Genomic DNA, 25,871 nt, shown 5'->3' with positions numbered 1-25,871 from the left:
CAAAGTAATTCGTTCTTCAGGACTGGCTGTTTTTGCAAGTTTCTCAAATACTAAAAAGCCAAACAGACATGTATAGTCATATTTTTATTCTGGATCTTAGGGAAGAATCGCAACTTCATTATAAATTGAAGGAACACTCACAAACACGGCRATAGAGTGCACTTTGAAATACTGCAAAATTGAAGTATGTAAGCTATATGAAAAGGCATATTAAAACTCTGATGCCAAAAATACCTYCACAGAATGTCAGAACTCTCTTCAAAGAGAATTATTAATGCTGTCCATGCTCTTTGCCCCTTTGCTTTCGTACTCCTTTGCCCATCCTTCTCTTCTCTTGTCACAGGCTCTGAAATGACTTTTTTATTTCCTTTTTTAACCCCCTSCTCTGATCTTCTTTTAAACCCCAATTACCCTACTCTCATTTTTCCTCTCAGTTCTTTTTTTCTCAAAATACAAGCATGAACCATGGGCCTCCTGGAATGAAGTCCTTAGCCTCTTTCCATGAATTGTCAGGTTTCCAAATGCTTCATTCTTTTGAAATGAAATCCATCACTGGATGAATTTCTACAAAAAAAAAGATGTTGAAGCAGGGGCTGGAATGCAGCACTTCCAATGCCCATGTGAGTGCTTGCACAGCTGGAGGGTTCTTCCAGCACTCGTATATATTGTCCTACACCATTCCTCACCTCACTGTGCCACAGGCACAGCAGGACAGCTGGCTGGAACTGTCCCCTCAGCCTGCTCCAGCACAGGCTGCACAAGAGCCCATCTGGAGCCTGCAGGTTATATTCAACATCACCTGGTTTGTGAATCTGGGTAAGGTGCTTGGGGGAGAAAGGTACCAAATCTCTCCCCTTCAACAACGCCATAAATTGGTGCAATCCTGGTGACATAGGAACATGGCTGGTGAATCTAAAGCTCATCAAGCACAGGGGTTGATAATGAAGACCCAGAAGCCTGCACWTTCTCATTTATTAAACTGACCAGAGGCAGTAATGTGGTTCTGAGCCAGGTGAATGCCACTTCTCTGCTACACTGAGGAAAGTGAATTCCTTTTAGCTAATCTTCAGTCGCCTCCTGGGTCAACAGTGCTGGAATTCAATTTTGCCCCACAGCCCTCTTATGAATCTGAATAGGCAACTACTCAACGATGTAGACACACTAGGGAATGAAACATGACATTTTCCCCTTCCTTCTTGTCAGCTCTACTAATCTTATTTACTTGTAACATGGCAATTACTATACTTCTCCAGTTAAATGTCCACTTCGTCCACTGCCATTTCAGTAAAAAGTGCCTTAGAAAAAAACATAAGGAAAATCCCACAGCAGAATGAGAGAGATCAGGGGCGGGGTGGGAAATATTCATTACCCTTTCCACTTAAAGGTACAAATGTTGATAACATTATACTGCATCRTACTTACATTAACTGTAGACATTCTTGTTATCCAATCAAAGACTTTCCAAATACTGTTAAAGATTTCTGCATTCAAGGATATCTTATAGACATTATCTGCAGAATCCAATCACTTATGTATATTTTTCCTGTTAGAAATTAACATTCCTGCTATGTCTAATTATCTTTTTAAAGACTAAGATGTCTATAGTATTTTCCAGCATACCCTTGACTTCTTTAAAAGCAGAAATCTTAATATGCATTCTCTCTTCATAAAGTAATTGTTGCAAGCTATTCCATGTTTATGAAGCTTCTATGTGCTTTTATTTTTTTTCTACTCCATGCATTTTGAGACAGAACACTGGGCTCCCTTGTAGTCACCCAGCAAGGTCACACCATTATTGGCTGCAATGGCATTAACACATTAATTCTGATCCAGTTTCCTGCAGTGCAGCAAAGCAAAATCAGTTCTAGGGATTAAAACATTAGTTTTCTGTGTTGGTAGCATTTTATGCCTATTTGTGAYTGGCTCTGTAGATATTCAGCATTGACCCTTTGCAAAACTTGAAACTGCACAGATGTAAGACAGCAAGATATAAGTTCCACTCACTTTATGGTCAGAAAAAAAAAAAATGAAAAGCTCCTCTAACTTCCTTGTTTGTACAGCATGAGCCAACAGTTGCCTATGGACTTTTCAGTCTAATCCTCACCATGTGAATGAATCCATTACAGCATGATCCTGTTGCAAAACACCCCATCTTTAGCTATAAACTCCCAGGTGAAGATGATTCCACGGCAATACTTCTATCTCATATTCAGTTTGAACTTAGACCACATCAAATTGCAGAGCTTTTATCTTGTAACACTTCTGCCTGCTGCTTTAAGAATCTTTGTAATTATCATTCTTCACGCTTAACTTCTTTTTCATGCAGTTTTTGATCTGGGGCTTAGATGCACCAGTCATTGCAACCAGCCTAATTTGAAACAAGGAATTATGAGAGTGAAGACACAGGGGTTCTGGGAAGGCTCAGCTACAGCAAGATACCCATGGCCTTGAGCAGTTGGGTCTTGATTATCTCCAGATGAATACTTCCCAACTCCTCTGAGCATCTCTACCACCATTTGATTGTGTTCACAGTACAAAAAGGTTTTTTCTGATGTTTAAATGAAAATTCTGTTTTTTCAGCTTGTGTCTCCTTCCCCTTCACTGCACATCATTGAGAAGCATCTGGCTCCATCCTCCTTTCTCTCTTCCATCATATGTTGAATACACATGAATAACATTGTCCCTTGCCTGATGTCATCCTCTCTGAAGGCTAAATAATCATCAGCCTCTACTTCTATCMTAAAGGCTGTGATCTTTTTCAGCATCTTTGTGCATTTGTCTGGCCTTTCTTTAGTACACCTATTTCCCTCTTGCTCTGGGGAGCCCAAACTTGGAYACAACATCCCAGGTATGCTCTCACCCAGGCTGAGCAGAAAGGAGGGATCCCCTCCATTGGCACAGAGTGCTGTTGGCTCATGTTCCACSACAATTTCCACTGCCTTTGCTGAAAAGCTGCTTTCCAGCCAAACAGCCCTCGTGTTGTTTGGGTATRTGCTTGGGATTTATTTCTCCTCAAGGGCAGGACTTAGTATTTCACTTTTCCTAGCTTCAGGAGATTCTTGTTGGCCCAGACCCAGGTCCTTCCACACTGAGAACAGCACTAGAGAGTGGCTACCACAATCCCCTGAGCCTGTCAGTTCAGCCCGGTTTGAAACACTTCAGTGGCCGCCTGCCCAGTCACTATTTTATCAGTTTGACTATGAGGATGAAATGGGAGACAGTGTTAAATCTTTGCTTAAGTCAAGAAAAATAACTGTCTACCCTCTTCTACCAGCCCAGACATCTCACCAAAGAAAGCTAAAAATCAGGTTGGTCAGGCAGGATTTCTCTTTCATAAATCAAGATGACTGCTTCTAATCACATTCTTGCTCTTAATACGTTTGGAAATTGTTCCCCAGAGGATTTACTGCAGCATTCTCCGTGGGCTGAGGTGGAGGTGACAAGGAGGAATTTCCCCAAATTCTTTTCTCATGTCTCCTGAACACAGCTGTGACATTTTCTTTCTTCCAGTCCTCAAAAACTGCTCCCCAATCAACATCATCTTCCAAAAGTAACTGAGAGTGGCCTTGTAATGACATGGACCTGTTCCCTTAATCCTCAGGCAAGCAACCTGTCACGCTGGCTGAACTTGATGTGTTCAGCTAGTTTAAAGGTCTGGAATTTCTGAAGGCAAGTTTTACMAATAAAGACCAAGGTGAAGAAGGCAGAGCACCTTAGCCTTCTCCATCTACTTTACCACCTGAAAAATTAAATGTATTATCTGCAAGTAGCATCCCAATCTGCAGCCTTGGTTTGTAAATGCATGCCAGGGACCACCTTCTTCAGAGTCTGAGCAGCCACATCGCCCTCCATCAGAAGTTAGGGCTTTACTTCACACCAACAGACCTGCAGAACAGCTCCATKCTCTTGAGAGGAGTCAATTCCAAAATGCAGCTTACCACAAAATCTGGCTGGGCTGTGCGTACAAACTGATTRCCTCTTCTCAGACAACCTGACACTTTTGGATTTATGATCCCAAGCCTGTCCTCTCAGGGCAGGGAGCTCCTTTGGCTTTGTCTGTATACAAATGTATGTATGCTGCTTGGCAAGTAACACAAATTTTGTATTCTCTGGAGTAATCTGAGAATCTCTCTCCCCCTTGCCAAACAGCAGTCGCTTTCTCTCCTCATGYCGAGGTGGTATTTTCACATTGTCACTGAGTGTTAAATTTTACTTATATTTGCTTAAATTAACTATATTTAAGGTTAACCTTTTTTTAAGTGGCTTATTTAATTTGTTTGAACAGATTTGGTTTATTTTGGGTTGCTAAAAACTAATTAAGTTTCTGTTATCTCCAGAGTGCAATCTCCCATGAGTTCTCTCTGTTAATACTCCTGCTTCATGTCTCTCTCTGCTTGAGTGTTACTTGGAACAGTAGGAAAGGAGAAATTTCAGATGAAACTGTGCTTGGGATGAGAAGGGTTTGATGGATTGKTTTTTTTTTTCTTGAAGAAGGAATWTATCCTTTGAAAKTATAAACATATCAATGAAGGMGAAAAATACATTGGATAGAATGTTAAAATATATTTTGATATATTTGAAATCCAGATAAATATATTTTGAATTCGTTTTTTCCTTACTTTTTTTAAAGTTTCCGTTCTCATAATCATTTTCATTCAACCTATTCTATAAAATTATTCAGAAATCATCTCAAGTAGTGCACATGACAAGCAGAGCTCACTTTTCAGAGTTTTATGCTTGAAAGTCAAAAAGGAGCTCTTGGTTTGCCTTTCAGTATTTTGAGATACAAAATAAATAACTGCAAAAGGATTTCTTAAGGCTTTTCAACCTTTCAGCTCATCACACTGCGAACAAACCCAGATGCAGCCACACAGAACAGACGGTTTCAGTTCACTCAAAATCAAAAGAAAGAAGATTCAAAAACATCAACATCAGTCACCAGCGTCAATCAGGCCAGCACATCTCGACTAGAAGGATTGCAGTCAGAGAACCACCGCTTGAGAATGAAAATTACAGAGGTATTGTTTACTGCATACACTGCCTAAACACTTTATTTTTCATTATTTTTTGTTGCGATTCTGAAATCTGCTTAAATGCTGACTAGCTTTTAAAGAAAAAAGTAAACTTTCCCCATAGAAATAATAGGAAAGAGAGAATTTTTAGGGATTGTTAACTAGTACAGCAAATATGTAGCAGGTGTGATAAWATGAAAAGGTGCCTTAGCAAAATGGAATTAAACCTGCCCTATTTATTTGTGACAGGCCAATTACCCCGCTGTTTCACATGGACGTGCTGAGCTCCACAGATCCAGGAGTTTAACCTTTACAAGCAGGCRTAGCAGAGATCTGCAGCCCCAGGAGCACTGAAGGGCTGTCTTTGTTCCTGTTTATGGTTGAGTTCAGAAACTGCTGGTGCTGTTATTTCTCAGCTCTCTGAGAGTTTGCTCAAAAACTTGTTAGACAGATTTTTTACATCTTCCATGAAACAGAATTATGTATCTTCTTAAAGGTAGAAAAAGCTTTTATAAACAAGGTGAGCTGACCCCTTTGGCACAAAGGCAGTGAAGTTTCTTCAGTACCTACTGAGGAAAGACTGAGTACMTGGAATAAATGAATTCCATCAGAGCTTTGGCATGTACATTGATAATTGTGTCCATCCTTGCTCAGCAGATCTGAAATTATGACAAACCAGTCTGAAGACTGTCCAATTTTTGGAACAAGATAACCATAACTGATCATATCTTAAAGAAATTACCYGTTCTTGCCCAGTCTTAAATTATACTTTATAATAATTATTTTTATGCCTCGAAAGAAAAGTATTTTATTGTAACAGTTATTCCTTTGCCCTTAAATAATGATCGATTACCTAGGTAACTAAAAGGTGTGTACTCAGACTACCAGAGTCCAAAAGCAAAAGTTATCTCTGCCTTGTTAAAGACATTTAGTTCAGCTTTGCCAGATCCCTTTCATGTGAGAGCCTTGAAATTTTTAATGAAGGCCTGGCTGCCTGCTGGCTGTGTGTGTTCCTTTACTCTGCTGTAGTTCTTTTCCACTAACTCACAAGATCTCAGCCTGTGCCTCACAAGGCTCATGGTCAGTGCACGTAAGGCTGGTCAGAGCAGCCACATTAGTGCTCACAGGGCCCTGCCTGCTTCTTTTGGACTTTGTTTAAAGAGATTRAATTCCCAGAACYRGTGGGTCCAAAYCAGTGTCATTGTCCAGGGGATTTGKAATATGCCCCACCATGGCTAGAGCTGCATCTCTGGCTCATCTGGTTTGAGTTGCTGTGCCCCAGTTCTATAAGGAAGCAAAACAAAGCTAAATTCAGCACTTTTAAAATTCTGTTAAGCTGGTAATGAGTGGGACATAATGTGGACACCACATCCTGCACGACTGTTCACAAAGAGCATTAGGAAGCTGGTATCTTGTAATTTTCTATTGGGGCTGTAGACAAYTGAGTACAAGTTAGCATCTGAGGACAGCATCCTGCTCAGTGCTAAAAGCAAAGCATTCCTGGTAGAGTTGACTGCAGCCACTCACATGACTGGACATGCCATAGATCCCTGATATTCTCCTGTGCGTTCAATAACATGATGGATGAAGTGCTAATAATTATGAATTACACAATTTTACACAAAAATAGCTGAGGGATTTTCCGGATGGGTTTCTAATGCTTGTATCTTTCCCGTTTGTCAGTACACCATTGCTTCCACTGTCAGCTGCTAAAGCTTGTTCCKCTCACATGCCCTGTGTGTAGCATCACAGTTGAACACAATTTGTTTCTTGTAGCATTATTTTTAGAGTGTAGTAGTGTAGCAGTGCTATGAGGAGACTGTCAYAGTGTAGTAATTGCATCACCACCTGCCTTCCAGTCTAATTATAGAAAGCTACGCCTCAGTGCAGATACCWGAAGCAAGGACTCTTGAATTTTGAAGGATCATTTTGTTTTGCAGCTGGACAAAGACTTGGAAGAGGTCACAATGCAACTTCAGGAYACTCCTGAGAAAACAACATACATTAAGCAGAACCACTATCARGACCTTAATGACATTCTTAGTATACGGAACTTCACAGACAGCAAAGGTGAGTGCTCGTAAAATCCATTAGTAGCTTAACCTGCCAAAACTTTGAATAGCAATCTCATTGAATTGGTTTCAGAGCACTCAGACCTTGGTAAGACACAGCTTTAAATATTTTGGTTGAGTTCCAGAGAGTATGCAGTTTCGCATAATAAGCTGTATGGTACCCACTGTGTAGTGTATGTCTTCTATTGTAATGCACATGGTGAAGTGGGAAATTTTTAGAAGTGTACATGTGTTCAGAAGTCAAGTTTTTTGTGCTGCATGGAGGGAGGAAAGTCACAGAATTTCAAGCCCAGCTTGCCTGACCAGGATGCTGAAATCCTGCTTTTGGACACTGCTATCAAGCACGTAAGAAAGAAGTATGTAAATATTTCAGTGCTGATTTAGATTCTAAATGCAGAATTGAAGGCACTCATGTATGAGAATTCTTCCCTAGGAACTGATAAAAAAGGATTTCATGACAGCTGTAATATTCCTAAGTTGTTTCTCCTGTGTCTCTTGCATAGCTCCCTGAAGAAATACATGAGAGAGAATTGCTTCCATTAGAGCCATTTTGCTTTTTGGGAAGCAATAAAATCTGGTTCATAGTGCAATAAAAGTGGAAGCCAGGATACCCACCTTCCATTTCTGACTCTAGAACAGATCTACTTTGTGACTTCTGGCAAATGGCTCTGTGAAAATTGCTGTAGTATGTGGAAAACCGGTTGCTCTGTGTTCTGAAGTTGTAGATTTTCGTGTTTGTTGCACAGCAAGGCTAAGGCTTTCTATTGATGTGGCACCATAAGCTTGGTTGAGTGGGACAGGAGCCACTCCTGTGAATATATTTGAGGAATAATTTTAGAACAATGGCAACAGTTCACATATGTTTTTGAAGTATATTGAAATTTTGGTTGGTTAAGGTTACTTTTTCTTGCACCGTTTGTTTTAGCATGGGTACACACTGGGTTGTATAACTTGTGGCAAAAAGAAAAAAAGGGAGAGCTCCCAGTGTCCTTTTCAAAAGCAAGAAAAAAAAACCAGAAAAGGGGAAAGGAGGAAAAGGAAAACGTAAATAGCTGCTGGAGGCGTGTGATTATTGGGCTGAGATCAGGAGCAAGAACTAACATCAGTGAGTGGGATGAGGCAGTTTTACCAAGGGTTTGAAAGAAACACATAGAATGTTCCTCTCATGTCAGATGCTCCAGGAAAAATGATAAATCATGAATAATATTTCAAGCAGAAAAGATACATTGCATTGTGCCAAATGCCCATCTGAGTTTGGGTATGAGAAACAAAAAGTGATTCTCAAGAGATACACTGGGTATAAATTTAGGATGGATGCTTCCCACAGCAAGATGCACTCCATTAGCAGTAGGAGGCTGGCAAAGAAATCAAGGATAAAATATAACCTTTCTGCACTTACTTGAGGCTATGTCTACAAAAGACATTGATGCCTAACTGCTGCCTTAAGCAGCAGCATTCAAGAATGTCTGTGTTCCTAATTTTCCCACCAGCACAGCTCCCATTTTACTTTTCTGCTGTGGGGTATGTATTTAAAATCACCTGTAAGGATGCAGCCTTGATGTCCAGAGGGACTTGGAACTATGTATTACTGGGATTTACAGGGTAGATATTCTTCTGCAGCTGAAGCTGCTGGACACAATTTTCTCAATGGACCTGCCACATTAAGCTCCACACAAAAGGTGGGACAGGTGGAGAAGGATGTTTTCCCTTGGCTAATTTTATACAGAAGGGTTAGGGCGTCCATTGTCCTGGGAATGAGGAACACCTGGATCCCAGCTGGCAGCAGGTGTTTGAAGCTTGGTCCCTCATCTGGTGGCAAATACTCCACGAATACATATTACAGTGTATCCTGATTCCTGTGTCATTCTTGTATGACACAAGTGACATTAAATATTCATACTTCCAGCCTCTGAGCCACCGTGAGCAGCAACCCTTGCTAGTCTTTTTCTGTCCCTCCAATTCCATTTCTTCTGCCTCTTCTTCTTCCACATTTCCCTGTTCCTTAWCTTCATGTCTGAATCTCCTGCCTCTTTCTCTCACCACATCCACTCCCAACAGTCAACCTATGTGCTTAATATAAATTTGCCATTCCAGTCAAAATAACAAGGCTTTGGAGAATTCATGCTGCTGAGTCACTGCTGCTTCTGTGCAGATTCAAACAGACATCGCTTAAATGGTACTTAAAAAAATTCTGGCCCTTACGGCTACAGGAAAGCTAACTCTAAATGACACGACTCTGCTTTCTGTAGCTATGCATTTCATGTAACTTTCTGTAAAGGAAAGTACAGAACCTTGAAATTATGCATCCCTRTGGTACTTGAGTGAAGCTCTGGAATTGTAAATAATCTATTAGCATGACCTACAAGTGACCACGTCTTTCATCCCCACTGTGCAACCAGGTAAGCCAGTCCAGTGTTGGTTTTAAGATAATGATGAGGTTTGTTCCTTTCTTGATCTTGTGAAAAATGTGAGCTGGGAGAGCGGGAATAGGAAAATGAAGAGAGAAGCTCAAAATAGCAGCTGACTTGGAGCTAAAATTCGTAGTAGATAATTTGTCCCATTGGTTTTGTGATGCAGTTCTGTGACAATTGTTTTTATTAAATATCTTGCTGTTCTGCAGGAGCTCGCACAGAGGATGCCATGTAATGTAACCCCATTGCTATTGCTGACACAAACTCAGGGCGCTGCTCTCCACAGAACAGATCATAATGTGGGATTTAGGCAATGCATTTTGAACAAGCCCTAATCAAACTTTAATGTCATAGCACACTTCAGCRGGCTTCTGATCTGTAAAAATTGCCCAGAGTTAAAAATCCTAACTTCTGCAGCCAAGCGCCAAAGGAGGATATTTGATTCATCTCCTCCTTCCCCACCACCCTCATTTACATCAAACATATGGATTTAGGATACATAAGTTAAATTACTTTAGCTCAAATAGGTAGATACAGCTGTGAACTCCTATATCTGCCTGACCTCAGGCAGTATTTCATAACTTTAGGATTCCTGGTTAGTTAATAACAGCAACAACTCCTGGTGTATCCCAGGAGCTCTTTGCTGGCACAGGGACTCCTTCTTTACAGCACATTTCAGTGCATCTCATTTAAAGAGAGATATTATCTGAGGCACTCGTCTCTTGTTCGCAAATGCATAATGTSCCTGAGACATCTACAGCAATTGGCCATGTAAGAAAAGCAATTAGGAAAATGTGATTTGTGCTTTATGGCTTGACTGCTTTCTTTTAATGCAGACATTTTAGCTGCACTGCTGCACAGCTTTGTGTGGTCAGGCAGCCCTGAGGATGCTCCAAGGACTGGGGCTCTGGGGCTTCGAACGGCTCCCCCCGCTGAATTTAAAAGGGCATCCCCCAACTTCATTTGATGCACTCCTCCCTGCGCCTGCTAGTGACCTAAGCTCTGTGCACAGGGCAACATTAATTTCTTCCCGGGCATTTGTGGGATCTGGTGGCCTTGCTGGAGTGGCAGGGCCACATCATAGCCTGGCTTTGGGGCAGGGATGGGCTGTGGGATGGATTGGCTCAGCCATCCCTGTGCCTGACAGAGCCTTTCAGAGAGAAGGGTCAGGCTTGGAGGCACAGCTGCATTTCCCAGGCTGACATTTCATAAAAAGGAGGACAAGTTCCTCAGCAGTGATGCTGTGTAAAGAGGATGGTTGTGCCACACAGTTCCAGGGAAGAAATACCTGTAAAATGGTCACAAACCAGAGCTTCCCAAAAGGGCTTTTTGCACCCCAAAAGGGCTTTTTGCACCCCTGTCAGTGTGTCAGAAACAGGAGAGTTCATGAAGGTGGAAGTTATTTCTGCTGTGCAAGTTCTTGCAGAGATGAAAACTACTGAATAGACAAATACAGAGAAAAGATACTGTGTGGGTTGGAGGGGGGGCTGGATAATTTTGCTACACTTGGAATCTTACTATCTTTCTCTACTTGACTTCTTTTTGATGTTTTAATACATGAAATTATTGCCATGTGAAATAATTCACAGARCCACAGATAGCAAGAGTTTCATGTAAAGCAAAGCTCAGATGAAATCCTGCAGAAGAATCTCCATCTATTTCTACCTTGGCCAGGTAGAGTAGCATATTAGGGAAATTAGGAAATGATGCCACGCCACTCAATGAGAAGCACAGAATCCCCTCTTATGCACAAACTCCTTTTTGCAGTTTCTCTCTCTGCAGGCGCCTGTCCTTGCTCAGAAAACCTTGTCTGTTTTAAGCCAGAAAGCAGCCTTTACTCATTGCTGCAAATGGGCTGGGAGCATTCATTTACATGTCAGATATGCCTACATACTGTCACTTGTCACCCCACTCCGATGTTTCCTGGTGTTAGTTTTTCCCCATATAAAAGCAGCTCAAAGAAAAACAGATTTCAAAGGCATGTTGTTCACAAATGTGAAGGGAAACAGAGTTCATCTGTGATAGATGGAGGAAATATTATTTCTGTGAAGTTCCTGCGGTTCAAGCATTAGGCTCGAGATTGAAAAATAGATTCAAAGGTAAAGGCTTTCAGAAATGATTCCTTTAATGGGGTGCTGTTTTGAAGCAAGAATATAGTTCCTTTCTTTATAGAGATATATAGAGATATGTATGCTAGTTTCTGTGAAACCTAACAAATGKATTCAATCCTGAAATTGGAGCTTGCTTCTGTTTCAAAAGGGAGACCAACCTGTCAGAGGTTCAGTACCTACCCTTTCTTTCACAGAAATGAATCTTTAGTAAAGGGAATTTCTTCTGATTTAAAGTAGTAYGAATCAGAGCAGAATCTTGCTGGCTTTTTAAAAAATCTTCCTCTCAAAACATAACTATCAGAAGTTGTGATTTAGATTGCTAGTGCAGTGTGCTTACTTCAGGAGAACTTTTTTTTTTATTACCCAGCAGACAATGTGATAATTTTAATTATTCCTTTCAGTTTACTTTCTTTATACCCTATTCACATGAGAAACAGAGGCTGGCTAGTCATATTTCACAGTCCAAACAACAGAACTGGGAAAACTGACAGCACGTTTTAAAAATCTACCTCTAGTTTTAAAGTTTCCAGATCTCTTTATTAAATCACCAAAGTTACAGCTGCCAGCTCTTATAAGTCCTTATTAAACCACACTTGCTTCTTTGTGGAGCATAAAATATGCTTTCTAGCAAAGAGAAACAACAGTAGAATTGAAAGATATTGGATGAAGAGCATTTCTGCCACCCAGTTCTAAGCCATCGGAGGAATATTGTCACTAAAGCATAATGATGAAGCAGTTCAATAAAGCTGCAGCGTACAAACAGCAACAAAACAAGCTTCTAGTTAAAGAAATATGTTTTCTAAACTCTTGGACGAAATTGAAGCAGCATCAGTCACCTGGTGCTTCCCGCCTGCAGCTGAATGAGCGTTGTTAAAATGCACAGYGCATTTCAGCCTGCCCAGGTAATTTTGGCAGCAGCAGGTTGCAGAGTGATTATAACTCACCCCTGGCAGAGGGAGAGGAGAGCAGCAGAGAGCAGTGACCTCCTGGCTGAGCCCCTCAGCAGCCTGCATTGGGTGTGCTCTGGCAGCTCAGAGCTTTGTAAATGGAAGCTGTTTCTTCGCTAAAGGTGGGCAGAGGTCCTGAGCTAAAGCCTTGTGGCTCTCACAGACCACTGGCAGCGAGCTTTGTTTTATAATGAGCTCATTKCTGAGCACTCTGAGGCCCTTGAGATATATTTGTCTTTTCTCCCGACAGTTTTCTGAATGGAAAGTGCTCAGGCATCACTTATGCAGACTTCTGAGTTCCGGTTTGAGGTCTACAAAGGTGAAAATTATTTAGAAGATGCTTCTGGCTAATGTAATTTCCATTTAGAAGGTAGTTACATCATCCCAGTGCAACTTACTGGGTAGAATCYGCAGTGGAAAACAGTACCCTGAGAATGAAGGGTGTTTTCCAAGTGGCACACTTAATGGACAGAGGAAAAGAAGATGGGAAAGTATCAAAAATACTGCTACACTTTCAGGGGCAACTGAGAAATCAGATGTTTACCACTACCCTTAATTTCTTTTCTTTCAGTTGTTCACRTATATAAAACTAGTTTTCTCCACTSTTAAGTTTTWTAAGTGCATATGGAAATAGTGTTTTTTTCTTTAAGCTGCAGCTCCCAGAGGCATATGACTAAGTGAGAATCTTGTTCTTCATTATTTAAATGAAAGGTAAATAAAAAATAAAGATATTCTAGTTTCCATAGCTGCAAAATAAAAATCTAACAACTCCTCTCCCAGAATGCTTAACAAATAAGAATTACTCAACTTTTTTTTGTTGTTGTTTTGAAAGATGCAAAGGGAAAAGAAAAAAAAAAGTGACAATTTTATGTACATTTTGTCTATATTTTATAGTCGTACAGTAAAACTTGCATTTGGTAGCTTTGTATACAGAAATTTATTCAGTGTATTAAGGGCAAGTCATCTGCAAGAGCAGTAGAAAAGAGTCTATTATGAATAACACACAGTGATATATATGGGCCGTTGGTGTTGAGAGGTGAGTAGGAAGAGAATATATGATTTGTGCTCTACTCTGAACTAAATCCCCCACCTTTTTGACAAGGACCACCTCCTTCTCTCTCTTTCTCACAGCACATCTGAAAGTACATGAAACTCCTTTAGTGTGCACAACACAGATTATTATATTAAATAACATACTCCCAAACAGTAACGGTTGCGTTTGCCAATCATTTGGCAAAGAATTTTATCTTCAGTGGCTTTGTAAAATGTTAAATTGCTTGTCTTGGCCAAAGGAGTTGGAGCCCTAACACAATTACATCAGAGAGCTTTTCCRTTCCTAATTACAAGGGTTACTCAAAATTTTGCTTTGGTCTATATCAAAAAGTCAGCAGTTTCCAATGTCAGCTTAGATCAGCTCAGGACTGAATGTTGGTTTTAATCACGGAAGTAAAAAGTGTTTTTTTCTACATGCCTGTTTATAGACATCACAAGACTTTTATGCAAATGTCAAACTTGATATACAAAGAAATGCAGYGTAGAGAAAATAAAAACTGAACTCTTGTGACAGCAAATGCCACACCAGCAAACTTCACACTGCCCTGAGTTGCTAGACCTCATTGCTTATCTTAGCCACTGTCAGATTTGACTCTTTGCTGTACTCCCTTCCCTTCTAAACCATCACTGAATTCTGTCATCTCTTCATTTCAAACACTCTTCTTGCTACAACTGAATTCCTTAGCTGTCTCCTACTGACATTTTCTGGCCCCAGCTGAGCAGCTTCATGTGTCTGGTCACCTCCTTTTTCAGCCAGACCCTTCTCTTCAATGCAGCASAAGTGAAAATTCTCGTCTCCTGTTCTGAGCTGTAGTAATCCCCACGTGTGCACRTTGTTCCCTCCTCACCTGTACACTTGCTCGTTGCTTGCTTGTTAGGTTTTTACAGCCAGAAATGAGTGCTACCAGATAATGCCAGGGATGACCTTGCTGGGAGAGCAATTACAGATGTTGGAGTTTGCCTTCAAAACGTGCTTCCAACTTCTTTTCTCACTTCATGTTTCTGCTGCTTGTTCTGTCCCTGCAGTGCCTGTTGATAACACATTTATTCCCAGCGTGCTGAGAGCTGAGCAGTGTTTGGGGCTTCTGAAYACAAGCACAACAGAAAAGCAGCTTAAGCCTTCAAAATGTACTGGCTTTTTCATGACACCTTCCTTTTCTCTTCACTCTTTTCCCACTTTCCCCCCCTCATACCCATTTTTATGTTCAAATCCTCCAGTACCCTCCTCAAGAATTTACCTTAGACTCCTCTTCCATGCTGCCTCAGTGCCTGCGGCAATCACTGCTTCTCTGTTTGTGTGGCAAACAACTGCTGGTGATGGATTTGGAGCTGCTCTGTAATTATTTATGAAAACTGTGAACTGCCCTCATTATTCAGATGCTTTCTGTGTGATTTTATTTGGCTTAACACAGAAAGAGACTTTGAAAAAGCAGGAATAGAAAGGATYTTCTTAAAATGGCTGTGCTCACCTGTGTTTTCCTGGGGGGAATSATGCCATGGGCTTCAGCACAGAGAGCCAGGGACTCCCAGGACACCCAGGGGAATCAAGAATTAYGATCTACTTTGTTATCACTGTGCAGAAAAGAAAAATCTGAATGACATCATTAGCTGTCCTTGCTGCAGACAGCCTATGGACCAGTGYGGCTGATATGAATCACATTTCCATGCTAAAAATGATAACAGTAGCAGATAGGCAAATGACAGCACTTAATTGCCTGTGTGGTTGTAAGAGTATCAAGGGTTTATAATTCAATGAGATGATAGTTTTTCCAGGAAAAGTCTTAAGAAAAAGGGTTTATGGAAAGGTTACAATTTGTAACTRCAAAAACAGTGAAGTTACATTAATTTTTCACAAAGCCTAAGACTGGATGAGAGAGCATGATACAGCTACAAAGATGTGGATTACAGATGTGGAGGTTCTTTAAAGGTGGGCAGAAGCAAAGGAAGGAAGGACAAAGAGATTTTGTTACTTTTCTGTTTCTTCATGGTATGGAACATGTCATCCAAAACGTAAGAGTACCAAACTCTCACAAGAAAATTGAGCCTGTATTAAAATATAGATAGTATGAGTTTACTTTGTGGCATTATGGGTATCTGGGAAAATTTAAAATGGAGCAATTTTTAAATGGTCACTTRGTCACAGTAAAGTAAAATTGAATGTGTTGTCCATCCAGATGGTGAGAAAGCCATTTTGAAAAATCATCTTGATCAAAATCCACCAGCACAGTGGGGCTCATCAGACCCTTCCAGAACAAGCAAAGATCCCATAGAAGACATCAACTCTCCAGAACAGTAAGTATACATCATTACCTTGCTGACAAGATGCTAATTTAAATTATTGCATTTCATCAAAGCCCATATTTCCCTTCCAYGCATTTTTTATGGAAAGACCCTCACTGTAACTCTCTTTCAGCCAGCCCCATCTACAGAGAGCTGAAACATCAGCACCAGGGACTGTGAATGGTACCTGCTGAAGCACCATTAGGCAGCAATGCTGTACTGTGATGCCTCCCTGCCACCAGATCCCCACCCCAATGAAACTTAAAGGATATCAGGGGCTTTAGATACTAAAGTGCCCCAAAGACAAACCAAAGTGCCCCAAAGGCAAACCAAAGTGCTTCTTTTCTCGTTGGAAACATCCATAGCACGATTCTAAAGTTTCTGTGGAGAGTTACAGGATGAGCTGTGCCCAGCCACCAGTGCATGGAGGAGAGAAGGGGACGTGCACATGTGCAGAAATGTCTTGTGACTCTTGTCAAAAGTCCCAGTCCTTCCACACACCAGCCAGAGCGGTTCATGGTGTACATAGACATTTTGTTCTTTTACATTCTTAAGCTAGCTGAGAAATAAAAAATGTCCTGAGGGCTTTTCAACGTTGCCATAGCAGCTGGACCTGAGTTTTGGCATAGGAAAGCCTGCTTTAAGTAGTTTCCCTTAGAAACAATGCTGCAGCTACAAGGAGAGGGTGGCACGAAACACTGGCTGGATTTACAGAGGGGAAAGAGTCTTCTGGTGTCAACTCTTCTCTCTAGGAAAAATACAATAAATTGGTGTCCCACTCTSCAGTGGCTGAGCAGGACCTGCCATGGGCTGGAGCTCAGGGAAGCACCATTCTCMTGTGTGCCTGGATCAGCCTTTTCCCCACGGCAGCCTGGTGACACGAGCAGGGCTTCATCAGTGTCTGAGCTAATAGCTGTCAGACTCCTGGGCAATTTAARAGCTTATTTAAAAACAGAATAAATTAAACAGATTACTAGAATGAGTCACGTTACATCAGCACCAGCAATCCTGATTGCAGAGAGTAGCTACTGTCTTGTACTACCTGGTGCAGGAAAACACGTGGATTTCTAAATCTGTCCTTGCACTCAAACTAAAAACCAACCCAGACCTGCAAAGGAGCTACTCCACACACACACATATGCACAAAAGAAAAAAAAAATCACACAGTAGATGAAATATCTTGTAATTTCACAAAAGCAGGGCTCTTGCTGAGAGAGCTCTCATGAATTTGTGGGGTCAGCAGAGTGCTTTAATGCATAGCTATTAGAGGCCTGTGTTTTTTTTCATAGAGGCCTGTGGTTTTTTTCACCACCATTTGTCAGAAATAATGTAGTGTGAATGCAGCCTCATCCACATGTGGCCCCTTACATAAAGAAAAACACAGACACTCAGATAATCCAATTGTCTCCATACAGATTTAACACAAAGAAAAAGAAAAACATTTGGTGATGACAGAACTTCCTCTAGGCTAGTGATAACTGATGAGAAGACACTGAGATTTCCTAAAGGTCCTGGAGAGTGGCTCAATACAAATCTGAACAGTCAGTGACATTTATGGAAAGCAATTAATAAAGTCCTGCTAAATCTAAACAGTGTCATTCAGCATTTGCACAGCTGCAACTGTGCCAGCTCCAAGGGTCAGTGTCTCCCCTGAGAACGAGTTGGCAATTTGGGAACCAGAGCCACACTGCCCAGGCACAGTGGACCTGCYAGAGAGGAGAGGTGTAGCTGTCTTCAGGACTTCCCTCTTTTTGACATGAGATTCCCTCTCTCCAAAGTTTGTGCTCTTTAAGGTCTCCTTCTCTATCCCTGGGCTTGTTTTTCAACTTGTCTGGCAGCACTTCTGTCCCTTGATGGTAATATGTACCTTGATGGTAATATTTACCAATTGTAAAATATGTAATTTTTGTAAAAAAAAAAAAGGAGTTAAAGGCAAGCTGTAGTTTCTGTCTTTCTCATTTCACTTCATACGTAGGGCATTGATAGGTAGTCACACAGTTGAGAAATGTATTTCTTATTCAAGAACACCAACCTCAAACACAACAGTCTGAAAAATATTTCCTCTTGGTCACAAGCCTGTGAAAGGAGGATGTTAAAACAATAATTTTCCTTCAGAAATTTTAGCTCTTTAATGGCTGTGGGGAAAAAAAAATCATCCCACCTTCCTGTACTTGTCAGCACTCATAAGAACTGCAATCTTCCAAYAAGAAAGCTCTAACAGAGTTCAGGAAAGTTCTGATTTGGGATTTTTTTCATTCTCTCTCACCATTAGTGCTACATTTGACTCATTGCAAGCGAGATCCCTTATTCTACAGTTGTGCCCAAAGTGAAGGCACAGCAGGATACACACATTCCAGGCAGTAGCGTAGGGAGTTGTTTCACATTTGTTGATGGGACAATGTTTATATTGTCTCAATCAGAATGTGAGAAAGAATTTCTTTTGTGCTTGGCTCAGATTTAGAATCCTGCACCTAGGGAAAATGAAGTCTGTATGACTGTAAAGCAGCCTTAAAGTACAAATACAGATGATTCAAAGTTCCCTTGGCATCTSACTCCCTTTCCTGGGAGTTAACAAATAGGTTATCCATACTGCCATGTAAAATTTTCCATACCCAGTCAGACTATCAGATAAGAGGAGCAAAAAGTGGGTGCTGAGTGCTTTCTTTCCTATTTACACTGTCTGCACAGTATAAATTAACACCTCCTGTGCCAGTGCACAGCCTCTAGCCCTGCTCTGTGATTTCCCACTGTGCTTTTGTGTATTCTCCCTAGCACAGCTGGATCAGCCTGTACTCTCCCAGGTAATGCTCAGCAGCAATCTGGGGTCTGGAAACCCTGTCTGGGAGATGTTTAGCTGTGTGGATAGAACGCACCATGCCAGCTCATCTCAGGTCCAGAGAGCAGCCTGAACCAGCTTAGAATAGACACAATTCATTTCCCAGTAGGATGAGTTGTCTCTCAGGCAAAGTCAGCTCTCTCCTGATGGGCAGTCCTGCTTGCTTATCTAAAGATCACATCAGTCAGCTTATCTGTATGGTGGCCACATCCAATGRTTTATCTTCTGTGACCCTTTAAAAYATCCTTCTGKGTGCCTTCATTCCTGCATGCTGTCCCTTCTCATCAGTGACCTGCATCCAGCAGGATCACCATTAAAATTTATACCATTCTCACTTAAGCAGCAACAATATGTAACATTCCTCCAGGTCTCCAAGTAAAGCTGATGACAGATTTCTGCAGGATCCCACTAAAACCTGCCATTTTAATGGACTATTTCTATATGCAKGGTTTTTTTGTAACCTTCAAAGCAYAACTTCAAAGCATAACTGAGGCCACTTATGTTAATTTTAGTAAYGAAAAATTCTCTTTCAAAAAAGTTGGTTGTGACTGGATTAGTGCCATACATCTCAGCATGAACAGGCCTTTGTTATTTGATTTCTTCACTGAGAGTGTTTTATATTAGTCTATCTATGATCTTACTCAAAGCTGTCATTAAAATAAGGTGGGTTTAGAATTGTGAGTTTGCTTGCTAGCAGAACATCTTGCTTTACTGTATCATTTTAGAACTTCTCCAACTTCCCTGCAGTTGCTAAAAATCACCATTAATGTGCTGCAGAATTAGCTGAAATAATCCCTGAGTGCTTAGACACAGTTTACACACTTCTGCAGAACTTCAGATGTTTGATTGTTGCAGCAATTTGATCCAGTCCCCCCACTTACCAATGGATCTTTGCAGTGGTTTTCTATAACAAAACCAAAATATATTTCAAATACCTGCCCCCCCTTGTGGTACTGTGCATTCCCATATCCACTGCATTGCATTCCTGTGTGCACTGGCATTGGAAGTCAAGGTTTTACCTGATTTTATGTTTCACTGATAAATGGTATTTCTATACAGAGCTGAGGATAGATATTCCCTATTCTAATGCATATCCTGATGAATGGGTGATGTGTGTGGAATCTTCTTTCCTTTCCACCTCCTTCCATGCTTGTCTGTGATTCTAGACCCACTGATAAAAAACATTCCCTCTCCAAAATACTTGACCATATACATACTTTTACATGTATATGTATATGTATATGTATATGTATATGTATATGTATATGTTTATGTATATGTATGTGTGTGTAAATATATATATATATATATATATATATAGTGTGTGGACAACTTGAAACAAATTTATAGAGTCATATAATGGTTTGGCCTGGAAGGGATCTTTAAAGATCAGCCACTCCAATCCCCCTGCAATGAGCAGAGACAACTTCAGGTTGTCCAAATCCCCATCCAGTTTGGCCTTGAATGTTTCCTGGGATGGGGCATCTGGGCCACCTGTGGCGTTGTTTCACCACCTTCATCATAAAAAATTCCTTCCTTACAGATGGGATCTGTAAATCTACCTTCTTTGATCTTAGAATCTTAGACAGCATCCTCTCACTCCATGCCCTTGTAGAAAGTCCCTCCTTAACTTTCTTGTAAGCCCCCTTTCGGTACTGGAATGCAGCTTTAAGGTGTCCCTAGAGCCTTCTCTTCTCCAGGCTGAAAACCCCCTGCTCCCTCAGCCTCTTTTCTTAGGACACATCCCCCAGCCTTCTGATCATCTTTGTGGCMCTCTTCTGGACTCACTCCAGCAGTCCATGTTCTTATAARAAGCCCTGGATGCAGCTCTGCAGGTGGGGTCTCACAAAGGAGGAGCAGAGGGGCAGCATTCCCTCTCTCCCCCTGTGGCCACGCTGCTTTGGATGCAGCCCAGGGCATGGTTGACTTTCTGGTTTGCAAGTGCACATTGCCTGGTCATGTCCAGCTTTTCATCCACCTTCACCCCCAATTTCTTCTTGGCTGGGCTGCTCTCAATCCCTTTGTCTCCCAGCTTGTATTGATACCAAGGGTTCCCCCAAAAGCATAGGCAAAATGTGGCAGGAGTGGGAAAAGGGGAAATCACTGATATTTTGAAGAAAAACCCTAAAAAGTRTGAGGCAGGGCACAAGGTTTACTTTCACTTAAGGACAAAATAGCAGGTTTGTTTGGATTCTGCTGCTTGTTTTGTTTTGTTTCATGTTTCCCCCTAGGAGTTTTGTCTGCACTCTTAGTTGTGTGCAAGTCTCTAGGCTACAGTTCTCTGCCCCAATTCCAGGAACTAAGTTTTCAAGTGAAAGTAAACTTTTAAGTACAGTTAAAGCAAATTTTGCCACCCACTGCAGCCACCATTGGCATAGCTAAATAAACATGCTTTGTCCATGGTATGGCTAACACTGAAATGGATGAAAAAAACAATCCTATTCACTTGATTATGCAACTGGATTCTCTTGGAATAGCTTCAAAAAGCTCTTTAATGAGAAGTCTATAACAGTTGAACAAAGTAAGCATTTCCACTGGTGGGAAAATAAGCACAGGCAATTCTGCATTTGACCCCTCGACAAGGGACAGAATGACAATCCACAGCATCAGGCTCATAAGGATTCAGCACAGGGAAACAGCGAGCCAAGCCACCTCTGCAGTCCTTGGGAACAAGGCATGACTGCATTGATAGCACCAGAAAGAGCCGAGCACAGTAGCAAAATAACAATGAAAGGATTTTGTTCAGTCCCAGGAATGCATTGCCAGCACTGGGATGATCACCACTGAGGACTAGCATTGCACGGAACTTTTAAAGGGAGTTTGAGGGGGAGAAACAATGAGGAAGAGTTTCCTGGGTAGGCAGATATCAGCTATTTGTACTGCACCTCTGTACAAACAAGCCAAAGTTTGTAGTGAAGAAACTAAAGAGAACTAAAGAGAACTAAAGAGAATTAAACACTAGATTTCTTTCTGTTTGGATTTGGTCCCCAAATCAGTGGATGCCTTGATACCTGTCTCTGCTACCTAACACAAAGCAAAAGAGCAATTAAATGTCCTTTGAATCACAAAGACTGTCCCAAGGCTGGCTTTCAAACATACACCTCTTATAAAGGCCTGTCTATACACTGTCACGATATCAGATAACAGGCAAACATAARCTTAAAACTCTATTATACTGATACAATGCTTTCTATGGGCATCTTTGTTCTGAAATCCAAAACGCAGTCCTCAGTTCAGCTCAGTCACTTTGACATCTCTCTTCTCTTTAGATAAAGAGCCTCTGGGTTTCGAGGGTGAATGTCTCCAAATGCAAAGTCATCCTGATGATAAAATGACTGAAAACACACATTTTACGCCAGCAAACCTCAACTGGATTTTGATTTTGTGAAAGGTGTTGGAATATCCACAGCACAGGGGGAGCAAAGCCCTTTCCTCATGGCACCAGTCTCTCCAAGGAAAGGGTTTATATGGGATCCTGTGACCATGATTTGGTATCCATTTAAGAAAAAAAAATACCAATTATCGTTATGTCAATCCACTTGGAAAAATGGATACAGRATGTTGGTTCCTGAATACTGAATTTTGGTATGGGTGGTAGGCAGGACAGCTTTTAGAGTGCCAATTCCACAGTTCCTTAGCACTGACTGACAGAACTGAAAACCATCTCTCACCTGGAAAGCACAGGCCCAAACTTTAAAGAGGAAGTACTTTAAAAAGGAAAAAGCCATCCATCCCAACTCCCCTACAACCATGCACCTGTGTTTGCTCTAGATGGAGTTGTAAAAATGCCATCCTCAGTACCGACATCCTGGTGCTGAGTGATGCGTGACTTGAAGCCCGGTGTCTGACCTGTGCGTGTCTGCACAGCTGGCCAGGGCTCTGCAGGCAGCAGATCGCTTTGTAGGGCTGGGGATCACAAGCCGTATGCCCTCTTTAAGGTTTTCCCTTTTCCTGGAATCAGCAGTCTAACAATTAACCTGAATGTGCCTGGGAGTTTCAGAAGGTTGTGGCATGCTGAGAAAGCACACTTAGTTTCCTCTGTCATGTCTAACCTGTCAGAAAAATCCCCCGAGGRGAAAATGACATCACGGTGGCACAGTTCAACATCAGCCAGCGCGGTGCTCTTGGCATTAACCCTCCGGGTCACAGCAGCCTGGGAGCACATCAGCCATGTGCCGTGTCCCCTTTGCCCCTGGCTAACGCTCCTGTCCTGTCTGTCCCCAGCATACAGCGCCGGCTGTCCTTGCAGCTGCCCATCCTTCACCACGCCTACCTGCCGTCCATAGGAGGAGTGGATGCCAGCTGTGCCAGCCCGTGTGTCAGCCCCAGTGCCAGCCCTCGGCACCGACATGTGCCACCCTCCTTCCGAGTGATGGTGTCGGGGCTGTAGGAGAGGGAGATCAGTGCTTCCTGAACTGCTTTTAATGACTGGACTGAACATCTGACCTAGAACTCTGCTACAAACGTGAAACGTTGGCTCTTGGCGCAGAGGAGCTACCGCTGAGGCCCTCGTCACAGGAGTGCCCACGTCACTCGTGTGGAAAAGCGAAGGAGGACACAAGGAGTTTGATCTGTAGCCTTATTCATGGAGTTTTTATTTCTTCACCTAGAAGTCRCTGAAAAATGTTTCTTCCAGAATTTCTACTAGCAACAAGGAGGCTGGGATTTACGGATCTTGCAAAAAAGACACTAGGAAAAAAAAAACAAACCAACACTCAAATGTCACTGGGCTTTATGTGGCTGCTGAGAACATGCAATTCTATACTGTATCCATGTGAGGAAAATGCAGTGGTTGAGCTATACCATGTTGAAATAGATACACTCATTTTTACAAGAGTTGTGTTAAATCGCTGGAAACATTCTGCACTGGTTAGTCTTGCTTCTTTTCATTTCAGGGATGATGTTTAGTAGGAAAGAAGAATTGTGAGAAATGATTCCTCGGGTGTCATTGAGACTCTGCAGTGCTGTGGGCAGGGTCACCTTTACCTTGCAGCTGCGTGTGCAGCCCAAGCGGAGCCCGAAGCTCCAGCTCTGAGTTGCCACCRGCTGGAGAGCTGCTGATTGCACATGGAGCACTTCACCCTTCTCCAGGGGCAGTGATAGTGACTGCTCACCATCTGCAGCTTCATTTTTAGCAAAGTTTCTGCACCTATCTCAGAATAAACACCACCAACCATAACACACTAAACGGTCTGAAAAAGTCCTAGGGCTAATAACTCAGGAAACTGAGGACAGATGGGTAGTRAAGTCTTAATGTCACAGGATGAATTGTTTTTCCTAGTTTGTTTGAATTGTGTCACACATAATTACAATAAAATTAATTTAGTGGACTTGGGGGGAGGGATTAGGGCACAGCACTTYGCTGCTGCGGGCAAAGCCTGCAGGGCAGGTAGATGTGAATACACACAAATGTTTGCTTCGTACCTGTGTACGTGTGACAGTTGTAGCGGATAATAGAGAGGACAAATCAAATTTACCAATAGAATATTTTTCCTGAATCTTGAAAGGACTATGAAAAAAAAAATTATGGATTTTATACTTTAGCTCCTTTCCCTGAACCAAAGTAATTAGGAGGAACAATCGTGGTGTACCGTCTGGACCAACTCTGGAGCCAAACCCTCAGRCACAGGTGAGACACACATGCAGCTCCTTTTTCCAAGGGATTGGAAATGTGTCCTCTCACTGCCGGGGCTGTTTGCTCAAAGTAGGGGGGAAAAAACACACGAAGCACCCACTGAGCTCCCAGTTCTCTTTGATCAACGTCTGTGCCCCTCAGACTAAACTTTTGGAATAACATTCGTACGAGGGTTTACAAATCAGCAATGACTGAAGCACAGCTGAAGGGTTCATTAGCTGAGGGATTTAACTGCAGCGCTGACAAGCTAGCATAAATCTCCATTAAAAATAAAACACACCTCATAGAGGCCAAAACCAACATGAATATGTATCTGAATCTTACAATCAGGAGCATCACAAAATATTTCACTTGGCACATACAGTAAGAGAGGTTATGGAAATATCTGTAGCTTTTAGAACAAAAAAAAACATGTAAGTATAAACACAGGTAAACTAGAACTCATTACTCTGTTTAAGCACTAAACACTGATGTCGTCACTCAATGTGTGTTGACAGTATTCTCTTGCTTTATTAATATCATCAGGGCCTGGTTTATTTTAAAAGGAATGTTAATTTTTAAAAAGAGAAAATTACGATATTGTATATAATGTATACACAAAGATCTCTGTAGAAATATTATTCCAACTTAGCAGGAAATAAAAAATAATTCAGAAGTATCGGACCATTGGAGGTGAGTGTGTGTGTGTGTGTGTGTGTCTGTAACTTTGTGAATACTGACTGTGTGACGTTTATTAGGTTTAAACCATGCAGTACATTCTTTGTCTCAATGATACTGTAGTTTCTCCCATGACATTTTTTTTTACTTTACTGCAGATAACAAGACCAACCAAGTGAATATAGCTATTTAATGTTTCTGTTCTTTTATACTGCAGCAAAAATGTACTGTAAATTTATGAAGAGGCTGTGCCCCAATGGCATTTTCCAATGATGTTAGTGCACAAATGCTTTAAACTAGACTGGAACTGCCAGAATAAAATGTAAATGAAGAATTTCTTGTATAACCTTATACTGCATGAGATCAATTTTTAATAAATTGTTGCAAATCTGTTTTTATGAATAAAATATATAAAACTTAGCTTTTTGGACTCAATGCTCTCTTCCCCTATAGCAAAATAATTTTTTATGAGTGTGTGTGTGTGTGTATATATATAAACATGGATATATATAAAAGCCTCCTTGGACAAGAGGAATCCTATTACAACACCATATTTTAATAAAAATKCAATATGTAATAAAAATACACATTCTAGTAGTTGAACGGTTTGCATTTGGAGGTAATAGATAGATGAGCCTGTGTCCTGAAATACAATTACTGCAGTACCCATGAGTGAAGTCTAAGACCTTTTTCAAATGGGAAAATAATAAAAACATGTACTGAACATTTATATCCAAACCACAATTAGCCCACACACTATTCTCTCTTGCCCCACAGTGAATGTGAATTGAGAAGAAAAAGCAATATTTTACCATTTCACACTAGTTATTGAAACTGAGCCAATCTTCCAGCTTAAT

The 25,871-nt window shown here is 41.3% G+C and overlaps 1 protein-coding gene across 1 annotated transcript in view; it reads left to right on the top strand.

The window, feature by feature from the left end:
* Window positions 1-25,573, top strand: part of LOC130575519 (gamma-aminobutyric acid type B receptor subunit 2) — a 39,293-nt gene extending 13,720 nt beyond the window's left edge. Inside the window, exons 3-6 of the mRNA XM_057369445.1 lie at window positions 4,836-5,018; window positions 6,953-7,082; window positions 15,781-15,898; window positions 22,947-25,573. Of these exons, the coding sequence (XP_057225428.1) occupies window positions 4,836-5,018; window positions 6,953-7,082; window positions 15,781-15,898; window positions 22,947-23,112 (597 nt within the window). The 3' untranslated portion in view covers window positions 23,113-25,573. The remainder of the gene's footprint in view (window positions 1-4,835; window positions 5,019-6,952; window positions 7,083-15,780; window positions 15,899-22,946) is intronic.
* Window positions 25,574-25,871: the final 298 nt, after the last annotated feature.

The sequence above is a fragment of the Malurus melanocephalus genome, unplaced genomic scaffold, assembly GCF_030028575.1.
Source record: "Malurus melanocephalus ecotype Western Australia unplaced genomic scaffold, MMel_1.1 scaffold_110, whole genome shotgun sequence".
Taxonomy (NCBI): domain Eukaryota; kingdom Metazoa; phylum Chordata; class Aves; order Passeriformes; family Maluridae; genus Malurus; species Malurus melanocephalus.
This window is presented reverse-complemented; position numbering and strand designations above follow the sequence as displayed.